Raw genomic sequence first — 18,832 nt, forward strand, 5'->3', positions numbered from 1 at the left:
GAAGTCCCCGCTCCCTATTTGGCGCGGTACACGTGAGGTCTGGGCGCCTGTGCGTCCGGCGGGCCTCTCGTGACGCACCCGAGCCTGCAGGAAAACACGCCAACAAGGCCCCCCAGGGTGGAAGGCCATATGGAGAGAGGCCTGTTCTGTCAGCCACCCCAGCAAGTCCCGCCACACAAGTGCCCAGGAGAGACCAGCAGAGTCACCTGCCCACCAGTGGGAGACAAAATGGGTGCAAACGTAAGACACTAAGTTTTGGGGTCTTCGTAACAAAGCACCAAGCAACTGATGCAGCCCCTGAAGGAGGCCCCAAAGAGATAAGGTGGGGTAGCACGTCTGAAGCCACCAAAGGTCCCCACCACGGTCCCAACCACATGGGGGACAGGCTCCTTGGGAGGCATCTGGGCCAGTGCTTTCGGGACCCTGCACGGTAAGAGCGGGGCTGAGAGGTCACGCTGACCTGGTCGTGTGGGATGGGACAGCTGCGCTGGTGTCCTGCTGGTGGTGGGTCCGTACGGGAGCGAGTGTGCGTGTGGCCCGCTGCGGGGGAGGGCGGAAGCCACCCCGGGCAGGCAGCCCCGGCTCCCCTGCTGCTGGAGCCTGGGGCGCGCCTCAGCTACGGGGTGCATGCCGCGGTGCGTGCCACCACTGGCCTCTCGACCGTGATCCCACTTGATCCCTCCCAAGACCTCATCTCAGAGGAAACGGGCTGTGAGCGGGGCAGGGAATGGTGGCTCGAGTGCACAACGGTGTGACGGACAAGGCTGCCCGCCTCCGCGTCCAGCCGTTCGTTCAGGCCCTCCAGCCCTGGGGGTGAAGGTGGACCCACGCTCCTGCCTTCTGGACGTGGCTAAAATGAGTGGCCAAATAGCTGCTGCTGCAACCAGTCACCACTGCCACTGCGGTGTGGACACAGCCACACACGCACACACGTGAGGGCACACCCCCGCGCCACGTGAAACCCCAGCTCCAGCGTGCCGACTTCCGACGAAGGGCGCCAGCGGCCAAAACCGGGGAACCAAGGCCCTCCTGGCGGAGGCTGCAGGGGGAGGGGGGGCACCGCAGGCACCGGGCTGGCACCCGGGGGCCCAAGGAGCAGGGACGCGGGAAACACCCGTCCTGCAGCCCAGGACCTGCTCCGGCCCCAGCTCCGTGGGCCGAGGAGTGGAGGACGCGCGCCGGTGCGGGCCATGCCGGGCTTGTTCTGTGGGCCTAGAAGCCAGAGCGCCTGGCCGCGGCCGCCGGGGAGAGGCGCCGGCCCGGCCCCAGGACCTGCCACCGCCGCGGGCACCCAGGGCGGTGTGACGCCCGTGCAGCAGGGCCATCTAGGCGAGCAGACGGGAGGAGGGCTGGAAGGGGCGCCGAGCCCGCTGCTGGACGACAGCCTTGGGCGAGGAGCGGGAGGCTGTCATCCCCTGCCGTGAGTCTGGTCCACAGCGGAGGACACCGCTGTGAGGCCGAGACTCTCGGAGGAACCGCTGGGCCCTGCCTCTGACGTGCTGGCACACGGCCCCCCCAAACACGCCCGGGAGGGCAGAGCTGGCGTTTCCGTGCGTGCGGCTATGCGAGAAGGCCTGCGAGGGGCCTGGGGGCGTGTGGCAGAGAAACACGGGGAGCAGGGCTCGGTGGGGCAGCTGCCCGGCACAGGTCTGTGCGGTGGGGGCCGGGGGTGGCACACGGCACACGCAGCATCCACCGCAAGCACGCCCAGGACAGGGATGGGGCCGGGGGTGCTCCCCGGGAGCCCCGAACCTCTGGCCTCCCTCCGTGGCTAGACTCTGTGCAAGCTCAGGTGACTGGCCACGTCACCCTGCGTGGGGAAGTGGGGGGGTGACACCCGCTCTCCCCTGCTATGTTCAAGCTCAGCCCCCAGGCTGCCAGTGGCCCTGAGCCCCGGGCTCACGGGCCTGTTCCCATCGCAGGGGTGAGGCTGGTGATCTTGGCCTTTAAGCACCTCCAGGGTCCAGTGCCTGAGAGACCGGGATGGAGGACAAGTCCCCCAGAGTCCCCTGCCCGGCCTGGGGATGGACCTGCTGCGGGGTGGGGCCATGGCCACCCTGGGCCGGGCAAAGGAAACGCTGCCCGCGGCCACACGCCGGGGAGGGTGCCTGCCACCCTGGGCCTGACTCGAATGCTGAGACTCGCTGGTAAGAGGCAGAGACGCGAGGAGAATTAGAATCCACAGTTAAATAATCGCCCATCCTCATGCATATTTATAAGTCACCCAGCCTCAAAACTAAATCAATAGCTCTCCAGGCTGAAAAAGCAAGCGCAGCTCGGGGGGAGAGTGAGAAGCTCTGGGGTGTCCATGGGTCTGAGGGGCAGGGTGGAGCAGCCCCACCAGAGGGGGTGATGCAGCCCCCGCAGGCCTACCGCACCCCAGCCTGTGGGCCTGCCGCCCCTGCTGCCTGGTGCTCAGGAGCGACGTGACCCTGGGCAGGTCCCCAGGCGCCGGCCTCATGTCCTACACGCCTCGTGGGCTTAGTGGGCGCGCAGGGACATCCCCTGCTCTGAAGCTGCGGACACACAGTGGGCTGGCCCCCGGGAGCGGGCCCTCGGGGGTCAGTGTGCTCGCCGCAGCTGCAGAGGATGGAGGTGCCGGCGATAGCACGGCCGGACCCTAAATGTTGGCGCCAGGAGCGGGTGGCCACCTCCTCACTCAAGGACCGAGAAACTGAGGCCCAGGGAGGACAGGGGGCCCACGCAGCCACCCAGGGCCCGTCACGGGGGGTTGAGGGAAGAGAGGAGAGGCCCAGGGTTGAAGGCAGGAAGCAGGGGTCTGAACAGAAGACACAGTGCGAGGGCTGTGGGACCCAGCTGCAGGACTCTGGGGACTGTCCCGTCACCAGAGAAGTCGCTGAAGGGAAGAGGGCTCTGCAAGGCTCTGTCTGTCCCCGAGCCAACACGGCGATCACGGGTCTGGCGAGCACGGGGGCCGAGCCCCTCCATTTTTGCTCACCCCCCACAATGGAAGCGCATTCAGAAGCTGGCACTCGGTGTTCCCCAGGGCTGAGGCACCCTCACAAAGCAGACAGGGGTGTGCATGGCCCGCCCCCTCCCCATGGGCTGTCAGAGCTGGGAAATGATTTACGATGGCTGCTTTGAATGCGCCTGTGCGCTCACTGCCCTGCAGCGGGGCCCGGAGGGACCAGCCTGCTGCAGTGGCCATGGGCCTGGGGCCTGCAGGCCAAAGCCTTCTTGGGCAGTGGCAGAGGGAGGACGGGACTGGGGGCTGAGGCGGGGCCTTGTCACACCGCCCCCGCCCCCGGTGACCGTGTCTTCCAACGCCCCACTGGGGGCCAGAGAACACGTCTACCCACCATGGCACCGTGAGGGCCCGGGCACAGGTGGGCGTGGCAGGCTGAGCTCTGGGGCAGGCGCCAGCCACTCCGAAAGCCCCCAGGGAGCAGGCTCCAAGGGCCCTCGCCCAGCCAGGCCTGTTGCTGGACCTCCTGCTGCCAGCAGCCTCTTTAGGCAGAACACAGGAGGGGCCCCCGGCTCTGCGGCCAGTCCATGGGCCCCTTGTGAGAGCTCGGTAGGCGGGAGGGCAGGGACAGGCCCGGAGGGTGACGGTGGCTAGACGGTCACCACCGGGACGGCGCCCAGGCCCAGCTGGGCCGAGGCAGCGGTGGCTGCCCCCGAGGAGCACAGAGCAGTCCGGCGGCACAGCCAGCACAGCCATCACCAGCTAACGGTGTCCCCTCCTCCTAGAAATGAAGGGACACAGCGAGAAGACAAGCGGACGGCCTAGTCTCAGTGCCGAGCAGGGGTGGACCGGTGGCTTGGCCAGAGCACCCCCCGAGGACCTGGAGGAAGGAAAGACGCTGCCATCCCAGGATACCGGGCAGAGCCCTGAGGACAGCCCTCCCTCGGCCCCGACAGCGCGAACGACCTTAAACCAGAGCAGCTTTGCGGGGGACGTAGCTGCCGCCCATGCCGGCCACTCGGAGAGAGCCAGGGGCCGTCCCGACAGGCGCCCGACAGCCAGGGCTGCACAAAGGCCTTCACGCCATCCGACTGCCACGTGTCTGGGGACCCGAAAGTGCCCGAGTCATCAGCACGCTGCGCTGCAGGACAGCACAGGCACAAGGCTCACCCTCCAGGCAGGAGGCCGCGGGGCTGCGGCCAGGACTGGCTCCCCGTCCCCAGGAGCACCAGGCCATGTGCTCACCGCACCGGTGGCCACAAGCACCCCGCACGTTTCCAGGAGCCCCTTCTCGTACCTGGAACTTCTTGCCTTAAACTTCACGAGCACCTGCAGGTCACTGTCACTATGTGTCCCCTTCTTCCTCAATCATTAAGCAAAAAGCTGGTCTCACCCGTTCTCCTCCCCTGACAGGCTCAGAAGTCACAAGAAGGTCAGAGCTGAAGGTCACTGGGTCGTGTCAGAACTAGGACACGTGTGTCGTGCTACGTGCCGAGCCAAGAGCTCAGGGCATGGCCACTGCAGGCAGTGCCCCGTCTTCCTTCCCTAGGGCACCCGGGCCTTCAGGGGGCAGCTGACCAGCGTGAGGCCAGCCTGCTGGGGCAGAGCGGGGGGGCAGGGGCCGCCAGGACCACCTCGCGTCCCAGCTGCAGAGCCCTCTCCGCTACCCCGTCCGCTCGTGTGAGAGCGCGTGCCGGGGACCCCCTACCCCGCCTCTGACTTCACAGTTCTAGCCAAGTGCGCCCACGGCTTCGGGTGGCCAAGGGGCAGCAGAGGGACAGGGGGACGGAAGGCTGAAAGGCCCTGGGGCCACCCGTCGGGCAAGCCTCCACCTTGGGAGGGGACGGCAGACACACCTGGGAGCTTTCTGCACACGTCTGGCAGGGTCTCTTCCAGGCAGACGCGAGTGCCTGAGCCAAGGGACCCAGCAGACGCTCACATCCCGCCAGCCAGAGCTGGGCCCCAGCTCGGCCACCAGAAGCCATGGGACCGGCAAGTTCCTCGGGGCCGAGGACCACAAGGCTCTCACTGCAAGGTGGGGGCAGGACAGGAAGAGCGGAGAGAGAGCAGAGACCCGTCACACGGTCTGTCCGGCCACGCCCCCCGCCCGCCGTCCTCCCACATGCCAGGCTAGGCCCAGGCTGCCCTGCCACACACCACCTCGCCCTCTCCTGGGCCACCTTGCCGGCCTGCACGCTCTCATTAAAGCCCCCTGACCTCGGCTCTCATCAGCAGGCAAAGGACAGTTGGCACAGCCAATGACAGGACGCAGTCATCATCTGTCGACGTCCACCCAAAGTTCTTCAGGAGGTGACCTGTGGTGAGGGGCTGCCAGGATGGAAGGAAGGAAAACCTAATTGTCGAGAGGGCTGGACGATGGCCATTCAGGCTGAGGAACGGCTTTGGTGGCCTGGCCCTGGCCCCTGCCACTGTCCTCTCCCAGACCCTGGACCTATGCAACCCACCTGCTGCTGCCATGGGGCTGCCCTATATGCCCCATGGGGTGGGGCTGATTCGGTGGCAGCTCTGGTAAGACTCAGGGGTAGCGGTGGGTGAGTGGGGGTGATGGTGGCCACTGATGACTGTGATGAACCCTGGTCAGCTGCCCATGTGCTTGGCCCAGCTAGCAGGCCCACCTACTGCTCCTGTATGAGGCTGGGCCTGTCCCTAAGCTTCCAACACATCAGGGCGGTGTACACTCAGGAGTCCAGAGGATGCCAGCCACCCACCTGGGCACTAAGGGCCCCCAACACCAGCCACACACCTGGGGACCTGAGGTCATGTTTTTTGGGGCCGGGAGGTAACGTGCATTCGTCTATACGTGCTCATCCCAAGCAGTCTGGAGCCCATTGCTCCTGGCCTCCCTCCCCCAGCCACACCCCAGCCACATCCCTGCTGGGCTGGGCAGATGAGCGGAAGCTCCTGACATCGGCCGGCCTCAGCTGTCACGACCTCTACTACAGAGAGTGAACAGCCGGCAGCCTACCACCTCGCCCGGGCTGGCGAGGGCAGCAGGAAGGCTGGGCAGCGACCAGAGCACCGGCTGCCCACAGCACTCGCCACGGGCGCTTTGCCTCTCCAGCCCGAGGACTGAGTCACATCGGAAGGTGCTTAGCAAAACCGCTCAAACACTTGTTTTTGGATTGTAGTAAAATCCACATGAAATAAAATTCACCATCTGAATAGCTTTTAGGTGTATCGTTCATCATTAAACACAACCACACTGATGTGCAGCCATCACCACCATCATCTCCGGAACTTTCCATCTTCTCAAGCTGGGACTCTGTGCCCAGGAAACACTACTCTCCCCCTTCTCAGCCCCGGGCACCGTCCCTCCCACTGCCTGTCTCTGTGACTCTGACCCCTCCAGGCCCTCGCATGCGCAGATCACACAGGATCTGTCTTTCTGTGATTTTCACTCCCTTCTGAGGTTCAAGCACATTGCACACGTGGATGGACCACAACGTGCTCACTTCTTCATCTGCCAGCGGACATGGGGGTGGCTTCCACCTGCTGGCTGCATGGGGTGCATGTACGTTTGAGGCCCTGCTTCCAGTTCTTCGGGGCACAGGCCCAGGAGTGGGGTTGCTGGGATCCGTGGCTAATCAGAGCAGCTTTTTAAACCAGCTACGGTGTCTGTGGTAGGACATCGTGAGGGCCCCTTAGAAACACTTCCTTTGGATTTGCTGTGGCCACAGGGGCCTTCGGTGGCTGGTGCAGGAGGGACGTAGGGCTATGCCAGGCGGCCACCCTCAAGGGGTAAAGGGCGAGGCACGGCCACCCTAAGGTAGGTCACAAACCCCATAAGCAGGCCCAGAGTCCGCGTTCTAACCTAAGGCACTAAAACTGAAGGAAAGACTCACCTACGGTAACAAGAACATGACCCAATCCTGAGACTCAAGGCCAAGGAGAAATGCGCACGGTAAGCAGGGTCTGTGCACTGGCCCGAGGGTGCAGGGAGGTCCCGGCCACGGGAACTCAGGGCCGCGCCCGTGCGGTGCGCACATGTCCTGAGGCGCCATCGCCACGCGCTCTTCTCCACGCTCCAGGACATCTAGTGGGGCTCAGGCCCACGGAGCGGGGGCGGGGAGGGGTGGAGGGAGTGCACACATTCACTCTCAAGTCCCTACGAAAACAAACGAGGTCACTGGGAGACTTCTGTGCAGAAGGGTCGTGGGGGAGCTGAGGACGAGATGTATCAGACTCCGAAACGCCGAAGGCACTGACCCGGATCCAGGGACACGTGGAGGCCTGGGCAGGAGGCGGGGTGTCTCAAACCCGCGAGGAAAGGCCAGGCTTCCTTGGTGGTTTGGGGGCGACCAAGGAGAGTGTCCTTAAGACAACAACACCACAACCCAATTCCAAATCAAGCAGGTTTAAATGTAAAAGGTGAAACGATGAGCAAACCAGAAGAAACACGCGAGAATTCTTTTAAAACCTTGACATCGGAGAGGTACACACGTGACCCAAAGCCCAAGGAGCTCCCCTGAGAGATGGATAAGTGCAACTACGGAAAAACTTAAAAATCAAAAACTTCCGCTTTGGTAAAAATAAACCAACCGGCCAACCAACTCACCCCAGGCAAAGCCAAAAGACTAATGATAAACTGAGAAAACATAGTCACTACTTAAAAGAAAAGAAGCTCAACCCCTTAACATACAAAGAGCTCCAGGACGTCAACGAGGAAAGGACCTACAACCGCTGAAACGTGCCCCAAGGATTCTAACACACGAACACACTACGACCCCGTCTCACACGTGACAACGGAGCTGAAGGCCGAAGCTGCACTGGACTGTCCCTTTCATCCACGGGACCAGAAAGCCTGAGTCTGACGGCGACTCTGTTGGTGAGGCCGTGGGGACAGCGGCGCTGTCGGAGGCGGGGTGCGCCCGCCCGCGCTGCAGCGGCACACGCGGACAGCCGCCCATGGCTGCGGGGCAGCCTCTGTCGTGGAGCGTGCAGGACCTCTGACCCTGGTCTCTTCCAGCCCTGCACACGGACTGACCAGCAGGCAGGCCCGACGGCTCCGGCTCCTCCTCTCTGGCGGGTGGGGAGGGAGGTGGGAGGCAGCAGCCAGAGTGGGCGCCGGCGGGCGGGCGGGGGGGGCTGGATCCCTGCTGGGGGAGGCAGAGGCCCAGGTCTGGGAGGTGAGCTGGGGACGGGACCACGTTGCTCCCGCCGAGTGGTAGAGGCCAGGGCCCAGCAGCCACGGCGCAGCTGCAGCCACCATCCCTCGAGTACCCCTGCACTGCGGTCGTCACCAATGCTGAGTGACACCCTCAGAGCTACGTCAGGCCCTGGGGTTGCAGCCTGCCTCACCAAGGGCACACAATCTCCCCCGGGACAACCTCGGGGAGGCACCCCACGCCCAGGGGTCACCAGGCACTGGGCAGCAAGGTTCCGTCCCCTCCGGGAGCAACGCCCAGAGGACATTCCAGAAGTGCAGGCAGTAGGCCATCAGGAAACCTGCGCAGGGGAGGGTGTGCCCAAAGGCCTGGGCAGCAGCTGGACGGTCCAGTGCAGGGGACGGTCAGAGGCGACAGGGGCTCTGAGAAGCTGGGCAGGACTGCTCTGGGCCCAGGGCCCCTGGGCAGGTGAGAGCAGGTAGGTGGAGAAGGACCTGCAGGGCTGTCTGCGGGGGCAGGGCCTGGGGCCTGGGGCCCTCGCAGGCAGGCGGAGGCAGCAGGCTGGCCGTTAGCCCGCCCGCGTCTGGAAAGGGGAGGGGCGAGGTGCCTATGACTGGATGGCGCTGCTTGCCTGGTGACGCAGGGACAGGGGTGGGGACAATCTCCAGGGCACCGTGAGCTTTCTGCTCACAGGGAACCCAGCAATTTTCTTCCCACTCCATTTCCAAAAAAGTTACACTATTTAAAATGTCACTGGCTGCAGTCAGGTGCCCTTCCCGAGCACACTGCAGACCAGCCTGGGGCCGGCGGGCCTCCGAGGGGGCGGTGCCCACGAGCGCCAGCGCTGACCACCACCTGCTCGGACCAGCACTGGGCAACTCTAAGGACAGAGGGCCTGGGCTCGAACCCACAGATGAATTCTGCCTAATTACACGCGCGCCGAAGCACTGAGAGAGAAGGGTACAGATGTTTGCAATTTGCTTTAAAATGCGTCAAAAACATTGAAGAAGACGGATGGCTGAGAGCGAGGAGGGTAGATTTGTCACGAAGCACCACAGGAGAGCACACGTGACAGGGTCGGGTCGGACGGTGGGCAGATGGGTGTTTGTGGGAAACTTTGGGCTTCCCTGTACTTTGAGAATGTTCATGAAACACGGGGGGAAACCCAGGGGGCTCCCCGACCCCACCCAGGGCATGGCACTGTGCCCGAGTGCGGGGCCCAGCTGTGTGCTCCCTGCGGGGGGCGCTGTCCAGCCTGGTGCCCAGCGGCCTGACGGACAAGCGTCCGCCGGGCTGCGCCACATGCCTCTGGCCCTCTGGACTGCACGCCTCGGGAGCTGCAGGGACACGTGGCCTTGACAGTCTCGAATGTGGACCACAACATAAATGGGGACCAGCACGTGCGTCACGCGAGGGTGCTGGTGCTGTTCACGTGCCAGCGGTAGCAGTGACCCTGCTCGCTCGGCACATGCCTGCAGGGGAGGGGTGTCAGCTCTGCATCCAGGCGAGCACACCGAGACCAGGGTCACAGCTGGGGAGGGACCGCCACCACCACAGCCACTGCCTGCCTGCCAAGAGGCCATCACGGTCTGTGGGGACAAGGAACACAGTGCCCTGCCTACTGGGGTTCCAAAGCCCTGTCCCCGGTTCTGGGAGGCCCGGGCCAGTGAAGGCTGCAGGAGGAGGGGAGGGTGTGGGGTGCCGGCAGTCCCCTCCAGGCCACTGGCCCAGAGCCACCACCTGAGAAGCACGGAGGCCCCGCCTCCAAACCTAGAGCTCGCTTTGCTCAAGTCACCTCGCCTGAGAACGTAGTGGCATGCTCCAACCCCACTCTGCCTTTAAGAAGGGTGCGCCTGAGTTAGCTGTTCGTGTGCTGGCTGACTGTGGGCCTCAATTTCCCCATCTCTAAATGGGGGCCCCCAGGCTCCCCGTCTTCCTGACGGCCAGGCAGGAGGCCCCACCTCCTCGAGCCATAACCAAAATGCACAGAGCTCGTCCCAGACGAGTGTGGCAGCAGCCAGGACAGGTGGCACCACGGGGGGGGACCGCCCCCAGGCCCCGAGCGCACAGTGGGGCTGGGCAGCGGCTCTGGGTAGTGGCTGCGGCTCTGCTTCCTCCCCAGTTCCGAAGGCTCTAACCAGTGAGGGGCGCCCGCTCCGGCACACGTCCCCAATTACGCTCAACTGCAGCTGACTTTAATCAGCCTCCTCGAAGCGCCGCCGACGTGAAGATGCCTCTCCAGAGGGAGCGGTGTTTGCATAAAGAGTCTGAAGCCGCACGCTGACAAACACAGCCAGGCTGTGCTGGGGGCTAACGCACCCCTGCCACCCCACAGGGGCCTGCGGCTGGGCCACCCAGAAGGCGACCCACCTGGAGGGCATCCCGTGCCCTCCTGCTGCTTCCGAGAGGCAGAGGTGAAGGAGGTGTGGTCCTCACCCTTCTGTTCCCCTGTAACGCCCACACGGCTCAGATGGCAAAACCCCGACTTGCCTGAGAACTCCTGGCCAACGAGCAAGGCCGGGTTCCAGCCGAGGTCTCTGCCTCACATGCTGGGCCCTCCAGAGCACGTGGTTTCCACGAGCCCAGGTCACCTGCAGACCCATTGTGACGTTGCCTGGACCAGTTCCTTGGGCCAGACAGTTCTTCCTTGTCCATCTGCCAAGGCCAAACGGGGCGGATGTCTCCTTGAGTCCTGACCTCTGTCCCTGCCTTCCTGCGGGGTGCGGGCACCGGTGGGCACCCCCCGTTCCTGGTAGAGCCCACAGCTTCCTGCACCCTCAGGGGGCCTGTGCAGACAGGCCTGCCTCGCATGCTGGTGAGCGGACGGGAGGGGCAGAACTCTGCCTGCCCCGCATCGGGGTCATGCGGCAGCTGTCGCTCTGACGGGGTGACCAGGGGTGACCAGCACCATCTGCAACGGTCAGCTCAGCCTCTAGGCGTGACGCTCTGTGTATCCTGAGCATCACCCGACGGCCAGTCAGGGGCAGCTGTCCTGGGAAGGTGTGGGCACTGCCGGGGGTGGAGGTGGCGAGCAGAGCAGTGGTCCCCAGAGCTGAGGCTGCAACTGGAAGCAGCCGCTGGCTGTCAGGGACGCGGCCCCGAGGCTGTCGGGAAGCAGGCGTGGGGCAAGGTGGGGCGCGGCGGGCACGGGCTCACGGGCGGGCGACAGCACTGGGCTCAAGGCTGGCCAGATCCCTGTGTGGGGCGCCTCGGCCGCATGTAAGGAATCTGGGTGGCAGTCTCCTTAGGGAAGTGGGGTGCCGGGGTGCCAGGAGCAGCCTCAGAGGAGACGCAGTGAGTGAGTGTGGGCCCTGGAGCTCGGCGATGCGCCCCGCAGAGGCTCACCACTTGGCCACTGAGGACGAGCGAGGGTCGGGGACTGGGGCCGCCCCGCCCTCACACCGACCTTCCTGCAGTGAGCCCCAGAGGACCTTCTCAGACCCCAGTTGAGGCCGGAAACGGAGAAGGGGCTTGGCCTGGGACAGGGGGTCAGGATCTGCCCGGTGCACTGCCTCAGGGTCTGGGGGACGGTAGAGCTGCCAGGACGAGCACTTGGTCCCAGCTCTAAGCAGGTGGAGGGGACCGGAACAGCTGTGAGTACCGGGTGCTCGGGCCGCCGGGGGTGCCACCCCTCCCCCGGCCTGGCTCTTGGGCACCCACCTGGAAGCGGGGGCGGTGGCTGGGGGTCACCACGGAGCCTCGGCCACCCCGCTCCTCTGGACTCGGCGGCCATCCCCGCCCTGGGGCCGCGGCGTGCACCCTTGAGCTCAGGAGCCTCAGATCCCTGGGCTGTCGGGGCCCAGGCCCCGCACGCTGTGCTGGTGGTGGCACCTGCACAGACACGTGCAGCTGCATGTGAACTCGGTGCTCACGTGCTGTCGGCCAGTCCCCCACTCTGCTCCCAGAGCCTCTGTGTGCTGACACAGGTGCCACCGGCCCCCTTGGCCAGGTGCAGCTCCAGAATGTGGAGCAAGGCCCCGCCCACTGGGGCCTGGGGAAGGTCTGAGGAGGGACTAGTCGGCACTGTTAGCCGCTCGTGGAGCGTGGACAGGACGAGGCCCGGCCCGCCCTCATTTCCTCCAACGGGACGCTTGAGACGGGGAACCCAACCGACCCCTGGCTCCCCAGGGCCGGTACTGGTGGCGAGTGGCCGTCAGCTCAGGGCTCAGCCGCACCTCTCACCGCACGTGACCCTCGACGAGCTCACCAAGAGCCACGCAGGCTCCTCCTGCAAGGCCCCCAAGCCCAGGTGCAAGGGAGAAAGAGCGACGTCAGCTGGACCCACGCCGCCCGGCCACTGGGAGGCTGGGAAGCTGTCAGCGCCACCCCAGGCTGTGTTCGGTCAAAGAGCCGGAAAGACATCAGCAGCCCTTGTGACACGCACCGCGGGCGGGCGGGCGGGCAGCGGGGATCCACCTGCCGACAGCCCAGCTTTCCCGTCTGAGGGCCGTGGCCCAATTAAATGCTAAGAGATGACAGGTCCTGGAGCGGAGCACAGTCCAGCCGCGACTCACCGCACCTCGCTTTGTCAAAGTTGTCACTTCTACCATCTCCAGGAATTGGTAATAAAAACGAGATTTGATTTACCTCTAATAGGTGTCAAGATAAAATCAATGGCCTGTCCAAAGTCTGGGCGACCGCAAAGCTGTGGGTTTTCTGCCACGGACTAATTTGGACAGGGGGATAAAATTGAAAAACGAAGTAAAATCGAGGCAGTGTAAACAGCAGCCCCACTTCACGGATGCAGGGAGAGGGGACGAACGTGGACACGGACCCCAGCCATGCTGAGAAGGGCCCCTGTGGGGCGTCTGCACCCGAGGAGCACGCCTGCCAGCCGCGGCGTTGCAGAGACACGGCCTGTGGGCTCCGGGGCTGTGGCAGACAAGGGCACAGCAGTGGGACAGAGGGGACGGCGGGCAGGCTCAGTGCAGCCCGAGGGCTCGGGGAGCGTGTGCGGGAGGAGGCCCCGTTCAGTCTGTGGGGGCGAGGGCAGCAGAGATGGGGGGGGCCGGCGTCTGCCCCCAGCACTCACCACCAGGCTGAGCTGCTGCAGCTGCGTCTCCAGCTGCTGCTTGTCTTCCTCCAGGCGACACCGCTCCCCCTCCAGCTCCTCAATCTTCAGCCTGCAAGGAGAGCAAGGCTGTGACAGGACCCCCCGCGGCCCTGGCTGGGGAAGCCCCACCCTGGGGTCAAGGAAGGGGAGGGTTACAGGCACCGTTCTGCTCCCACGTGCACACGCGTGGAGCCACGACGTCCGGAGTGACACTGAGAAAAGGCTGTGAAACCCCGGGCACAGGACAGCAGGGTGCAGCCGAGGGCGCCCGCGGGGTGGGGGTGGGGGGGTGTCCTCGCCGACGACGGCGGGAAGCAGGCACACAGGAAGACCACTCAGGGGTGCAGCCGCGCGTGGCAGAGGACACTGAGGCCCGAGAGAAGGGAAAGAGCGACCCAGGAAAGATCCCAGTGAGCGATGAGGGGAAGAAGGCCAGCTGTGTGGCTATTGAGCCGCGAGAAAAGCCACAGAGAAGAGGCCAGGGCAGCTTCTTGGGGCCCAGGCAGTCTGCAATGAGCCTACAGGGTCTGAGAGGCTGAGGGACCAGTAATGCCAGGCTCTGAACTGCAGCCAGGAGAACAAGCAGCTAACACCAGGGCCACTGGAGGTCTACAAAAAGCAAACACGTGGCTTTAACATGCCAGTGTCCAGCCCTGGTCACCCTCTGGCTAGCAGAATATCATCCTACCCTGCTGAGGCATGTGAGCCTGTGCAAACCGAGCAACACACAGCAGGCAACCAGTGCGCGCCAGCCGAAACCCGGTAGGCGCTCCATGATGAAAGCTTGTAGTTTTCAGTAGCGTGTGTGTGTGTATAGTGTTGGAGGCGGGGCCTGCTCTGTTTCTCTGCAGTTTTCCTACAAACCAAACAACCCCGGAACGAATAGCTGGCAGGAGAAAACGGAAGTCGGGAAGGGAGGAAACAGGCCGGAGCGGTTGTGTGAACACGGGACAGTCGCCTGCAGAGCAGATAATCAGAGAACTGCCGTGACGAAAGGGGACGCAGCACCCCAGGGCAGGAGCTTCGTGCGCCAAGAAGACGCACTGACCCCATCTGTGCGCGCTCCCGAAGCAGAGCTTCGAAACACGCGAAGCGCAAAGTGACAGAACCGGAAGGAGAAAGAGACAAACCCACAAGTGTAGCTGGAGACTCCGGACGCTTTCCCGGTGACAAGGAGAAGCGGCAGACGGCAGCCCAGCGAGGGCACAGGGGCCGCGACCCCGCCCCACACCGGGGTGCAGGCCGACTTTTCAGGGCCCACCGCCAGCCACTCCGGAGTGCCTCGCAGGCAAAGGGGGCCTGTCTCTCAGACGGATCACAGGCCCTGGAGGTCAACAGCCCGTAACAAGCTTAAAAACTGAAATTTTACAAAGTGCATTTACAGACCGTAACGGAATTAAAACAGGCATCAGTAACAGAGGAAAATCTCCAAGCATTTGGAAATGTAACAAGGCACATCAAGATAATACCTTATTTAAAGAAGACCTATGAAATTAGAAAGTCTTCTTAAATGGACAAAAATGAGACTACGACATGTCAAAATCTGTGGGCTGCAGGTGAAGTCGTGCTTAGAGAAAATCTTGTAGTCTTAAACACCTCTTAGAAAAAAGAAAGACCTCAAATCAATAATCTAAGCTTCCACCTTAAGAAACTAGAAAAAAAGGGAAAAATACACCCAAAGCAAGCAGAAGGAAGGATGAAACAAAAGCAGAAATCGATGAAAATGAAAACAGAAAAACAAGGAGAAAAACGGAAGAAACCAAACACTGGTTTTCTGAAGAGACCAATTAAATTGTAAACCTCCGGCAAGACAGGCAAAGCAAAGACGCCGCCGACGCCAAGCGTCAGCACCAGAAACAAGAGGCTTCCACCGCGGAGCCGGCCCCAGGACAAACGCGCGAATGACGCCACGTCCGTCAGCCCAACACCGACACGCGACGCGCGGCAGCTCCGCAAAGCCTGCAGGCTGCCCAGACCCACCGAGGCAAAACCCGTCCCCCGGATACCTCGGGACTGATGACGAAGGTAGAATGTTAGGTAAAACCTCTCACAACAGAAATGCCCGGGCCTAGATGGTTTTATTGGGTGCAAACATTTAAAGAGATACTGCCATTTCTACACAATCTCTTCCAGAAAAGGGAAGAGACGGGAGCACTCCCAACTCATGTCATGAGGCCAGCATCATGCTGACGCAAAAGCGGATGAGGACAGCACAACAGAAAACTCAGACCAACGTCCCTCGTGAAGAGACACGAAATCATCGACAAGACGTTAGCATGTCGGAGCCAGTAACATATAAAAAGAATGATACGTGACAACCAAGGAGGGTTTATCTCAGGATGTCAGGCTAGTTCAGTACTGAAATATAAATCAATGTCATCCACCATGTTGGAAATCTAAAGACGAAAAACCACGTGCTCCTATCAGTCAATTCAAAAAAAAGAGAAAGGATTTGACAAAATTCAGCATCCATTCATGAAAAATCACAAGTAGAAGAAAAATCAAGCCTAGAAGAGCACATCCCGAAAGGACCCCGACGACAAACCGGCCGCGGACGTCCTTCTCAGAGACGACGGAGCGCCCCCTGGAGCCGGAGCAGGAGCAGCGCAGAGGTGCCGGCCGTCACCCTACTTCGCCACCCTGCAGGTCCCCACCACACGAAACCCCAGGAATCGAGACCAACGGCACATCACTCGGAGAACAAGACTGAAGACGGACAAGTTTCCAGACACCAGAGTGTCTGTGCGGGGAATGCCAAGGAATCGACCAAAAACAGAGATGAAAAATCCCAAACAGAACTAAGGAAATTTAGGACGACTGCAAAATAAAGATGAACAACTAAAAAATCAATCACGTATACAACAACGATGCATAACAATAAACCAAAATAAAACAAAATTCATAAGTAAGATGGAAAGACACACACAGGCACAGATCTGAGAAAGTGGGCAGAACCTGCGCGCTGAAAGTACGGACGAGAGAAACAGACCTGACGAGGGGCGGGGACGACCACGTCCGCGGGACGGAGGGCCCGCACGTCCAGACGGGCAGTGCTTCCCGAGACGACGTGAAGATGGGACACAGCACCGATCCAAATCCCAGCAGGACTCTTCCTGTAGCTACACACTGATTCTAATATTTATGTGGAAAATCAAAAGAACCAGAACAGTTAAAACGACTTTGAAAAAGAATAAAATTGGAGGAGTCGTGCTACCGGCTTCCGAAGCTTACGGCCAGGCTGCGGAGCGGGGACGGGCCCCCACGCAGCAGGATGGGGCCTCCGGGGGACGGGGACGGGGAGCAGGCCCGACCGACAGCGTGACGAGGGACAGCCTCTCCCACGCACCGCCAGAGCGGCTGCACGCCTTTCGGCAAAAAAACAAGGTAAAACAAACCTTGACCTAAACCTCACATCTTACACATAATTCACCGGAACCTGGATCAGACACTCAAATGCAAAACACGAAAACACAGAAGTTTCAGGAAAAAAAACACAGGAAAAAATCTTTGACTCTTTAGGGCTAGGCGAGTTCTCAGATCCAACATCCAAAAGAAGGAGTTCCACAGAAGGAAACATTGATAAATCAGACTTAATCAAAATTAAAAACCTTTGCTGTGTTGAAGATATTGGTGAGAATTTAAAAAGTGCAGACTACGAGAAAATATTTGCAAATCACACCTGACAAACATATATCCAAAGTACATAAAGAACATGCAGAATTCAAAAGTAAAAAAAAAAAAACACAAACCAATAAAACCTGGGTAAAACGTTTGCACAGCCGCTCCCTCCACCAAAGACGCGGTGGACAGTGCCGAGCAGCGAGCAGGTGCGGCCACCAGCAGCTGCGGGGAGCTCGGACACGGTGCGGGGGCCGCATGGACCAGTGCACCGGGCACATCGGGACTCGGAGGACCCGGCCCTCAGGCACCTCTCATGGGGACGCTGCCAGCCACCACGTAGGGTTGAACGCGCTCGACGCGGCACCCAGTGACCACCGCGGGCACCGCCCTAGAGCACGAGCCCCGATGCCCGCAGTCCCCACACAGACGCTGACAGCAGCGCCACCCGCCACGCCAACCGGAAACGCCACAGCGCCCTCCGAAGGAGCAGGGCTGCTGCGAGCACTCAGGTGACGCTCGCTGCGGGCGCTGCCCAGCAGGCCCCTCCCCCCGGCGCGTCCTCTCCCCGTGGGGCGCCACCATCATGTCAGGTGTCACCGTCAGGTGCAGCTCCAGTTTTCGGCCAGTGAGTCGATTCGGGGAGAGTGCGAGGGTGGCCCCCTACACTCGCTGTGTCACCCCTTCCATGCCTGTCCCTTTGGGACGCCCGAGCCTCCCCCTGCGCGCACGGCCCTTCCATCTGGAAGGCGTCCCCAACGCGCTCAGGGTAGGGTGCTCGTGGCACGTGCTTAGTTCAGCTTCCTTGGTCTGGGGCGTACCAGCCTCCCCTCGTCTCGACGGGGATTTGTGCCGCCTGACAGCTCCCTTCTCTCGGAACTCGAAACACGCTGTGCGCTCCCTGCCGGCTCCCGCGGCTCCAGATGAGAAATTCGCGTCACTCAAACTGATGTTCTCTGGAGATAAAACAGCGTTTCTCTCCAGCACCTTCGAAATTTTTTCTGTCTGCAGTTTCCAGGGGGATGTGTAGTGCCACGCGCCGCAGACGTCTGGGGCTCCCTCGGGGTGGCCTGCTTGGGTCCCTACGCCCCAGGCTCTTGCCGGGCGCACCTGGGGAGCGCTCAGCCGTTACGTCTTCCCATGTCTCCCAGCCCCAATCCTCCCCTCCAGGGACCGCAATGGAGAGGACACTGTGCCTTCTGCTCCCGCTGTTCTGACAACCTGTGTCCAAGTCACAGCCCTGACTCTCGTCGCCGAGCTACGGCCGAGCCTGTGCACTGAGCCTCCGCTTTGGCTACTGCTCAAGCCTGTAAGTTCTGTTTGGTTCTTTGTTAAAAAAAGTGACTTGTTTCTTTGCTCAGGTCACCAAGTTTTCACTTCTTCACTGAGGATTCGTGACCATTTGCTGAAGCCCACTTTACAGTCCTTGCCAGGCATCCAGCACCGGGTCACCGTGATGCTGCTGTCCAACAGCCGTCCCCTCGTCTCCAGTCCTGACTGTCTAGTTCTGGGCGTGGCAGTGATTTTTACCGTGTCCCAGAAACGCTGAGCCTCCGCCTGTGAGACCTGCATCCTGTTTAACCTCCTGGCAGGTGGTCACCCTGCTCATGGGAGTCCTGCGCCCGGGGCCCTGCTGCCAGGGGGGCCCCTGAATACCGTGGGGTGCAAGCTGGGGTCCCCCGCTGGTCCCCTGGCACCAGGGACAGGGACACAAGGGCCACCTCGCTGCTGCAGGGGTGAGCGGGAGCTTTCTGCTGAGCCTCTGACCCTGGGCCACCAGCCCCTCCCGCCCACCGGCCCCGTTGCGCAGGGGTTCAGAGCAGGGCCAGCCCCCGTTCAGCCCCGAGGACGTGCACCCAGTGCGGGCACTGTCTGCTCTGAAGGATAGGGGGACAGGGCGCCCCCACTGACCTGCCAGATGCCACGGGGCCACGGGGCAGGGACTAAGTGCTGCTGCCTGGGGACAGGTTTCCCCTGGGGATTTGGCTGACGTGGGCCATTTCCATGGTGATGCTGAGCCCCCCAGTCCTGTCCCCTCAGTCCCAGAGGCCGACAGCACCCACACTATGCAGACAGGCGTCTCCCAAAGATGACCAGGCCTAGAGAAGA

At 62.1% G+C, this 18,832-nt stretch overlaps 1 protein-coding gene across 10 annotated transcripts in view; it reads right to left on the minus strand.

The window, feature by feature from the left end:
• Positions 1–18,832, minus strand: part of MAD1L1 (mitotic arrest deficient 1 like 1) — a 243,216-nt gene that overhangs the window by 40,629 nt on the left and 183,755 nt on the right. For 6 of the 10 annotated variants that reach the window (XM_039879516.1, XM_039879526.1, XM_039879506.1 and 3 more), the window contains 2 exons: positions 13,085–13,175; positions 12,640–12,718 (listed from right to left, as the gene is read on the minus strand). In XM_039879516.1, the coding sequence (XP_039735450.1) occupies positions 12,640–12,718; positions 13,085–13,175 (170 nt within the window). Of the gene's footprint in view, positions 1–12,639; positions 12,719–13,084; positions 13,176–18,832 lie in introns of those variants that run through there. The other 4 variants (XR_005656530.1, XR_005656529.1, XM_039879541.1 and 1 more) reach the window with 2 other exon arrangements.

Source organism: Pteropus medius, unplaced genomic scaffold, assembly GCF_902729225.1.
Source record: "Pteropus medius unplaced genomic scaffold, Ma_sr-lr_union100, whole genome shotgun sequence".
In the NCBI taxonomy this organism is placed as follows: Eukaryota; Metazoa; Chordata; class Mammalia; order Chiroptera; family Pteropodidae; genus Pteropus; species Pteropus medius.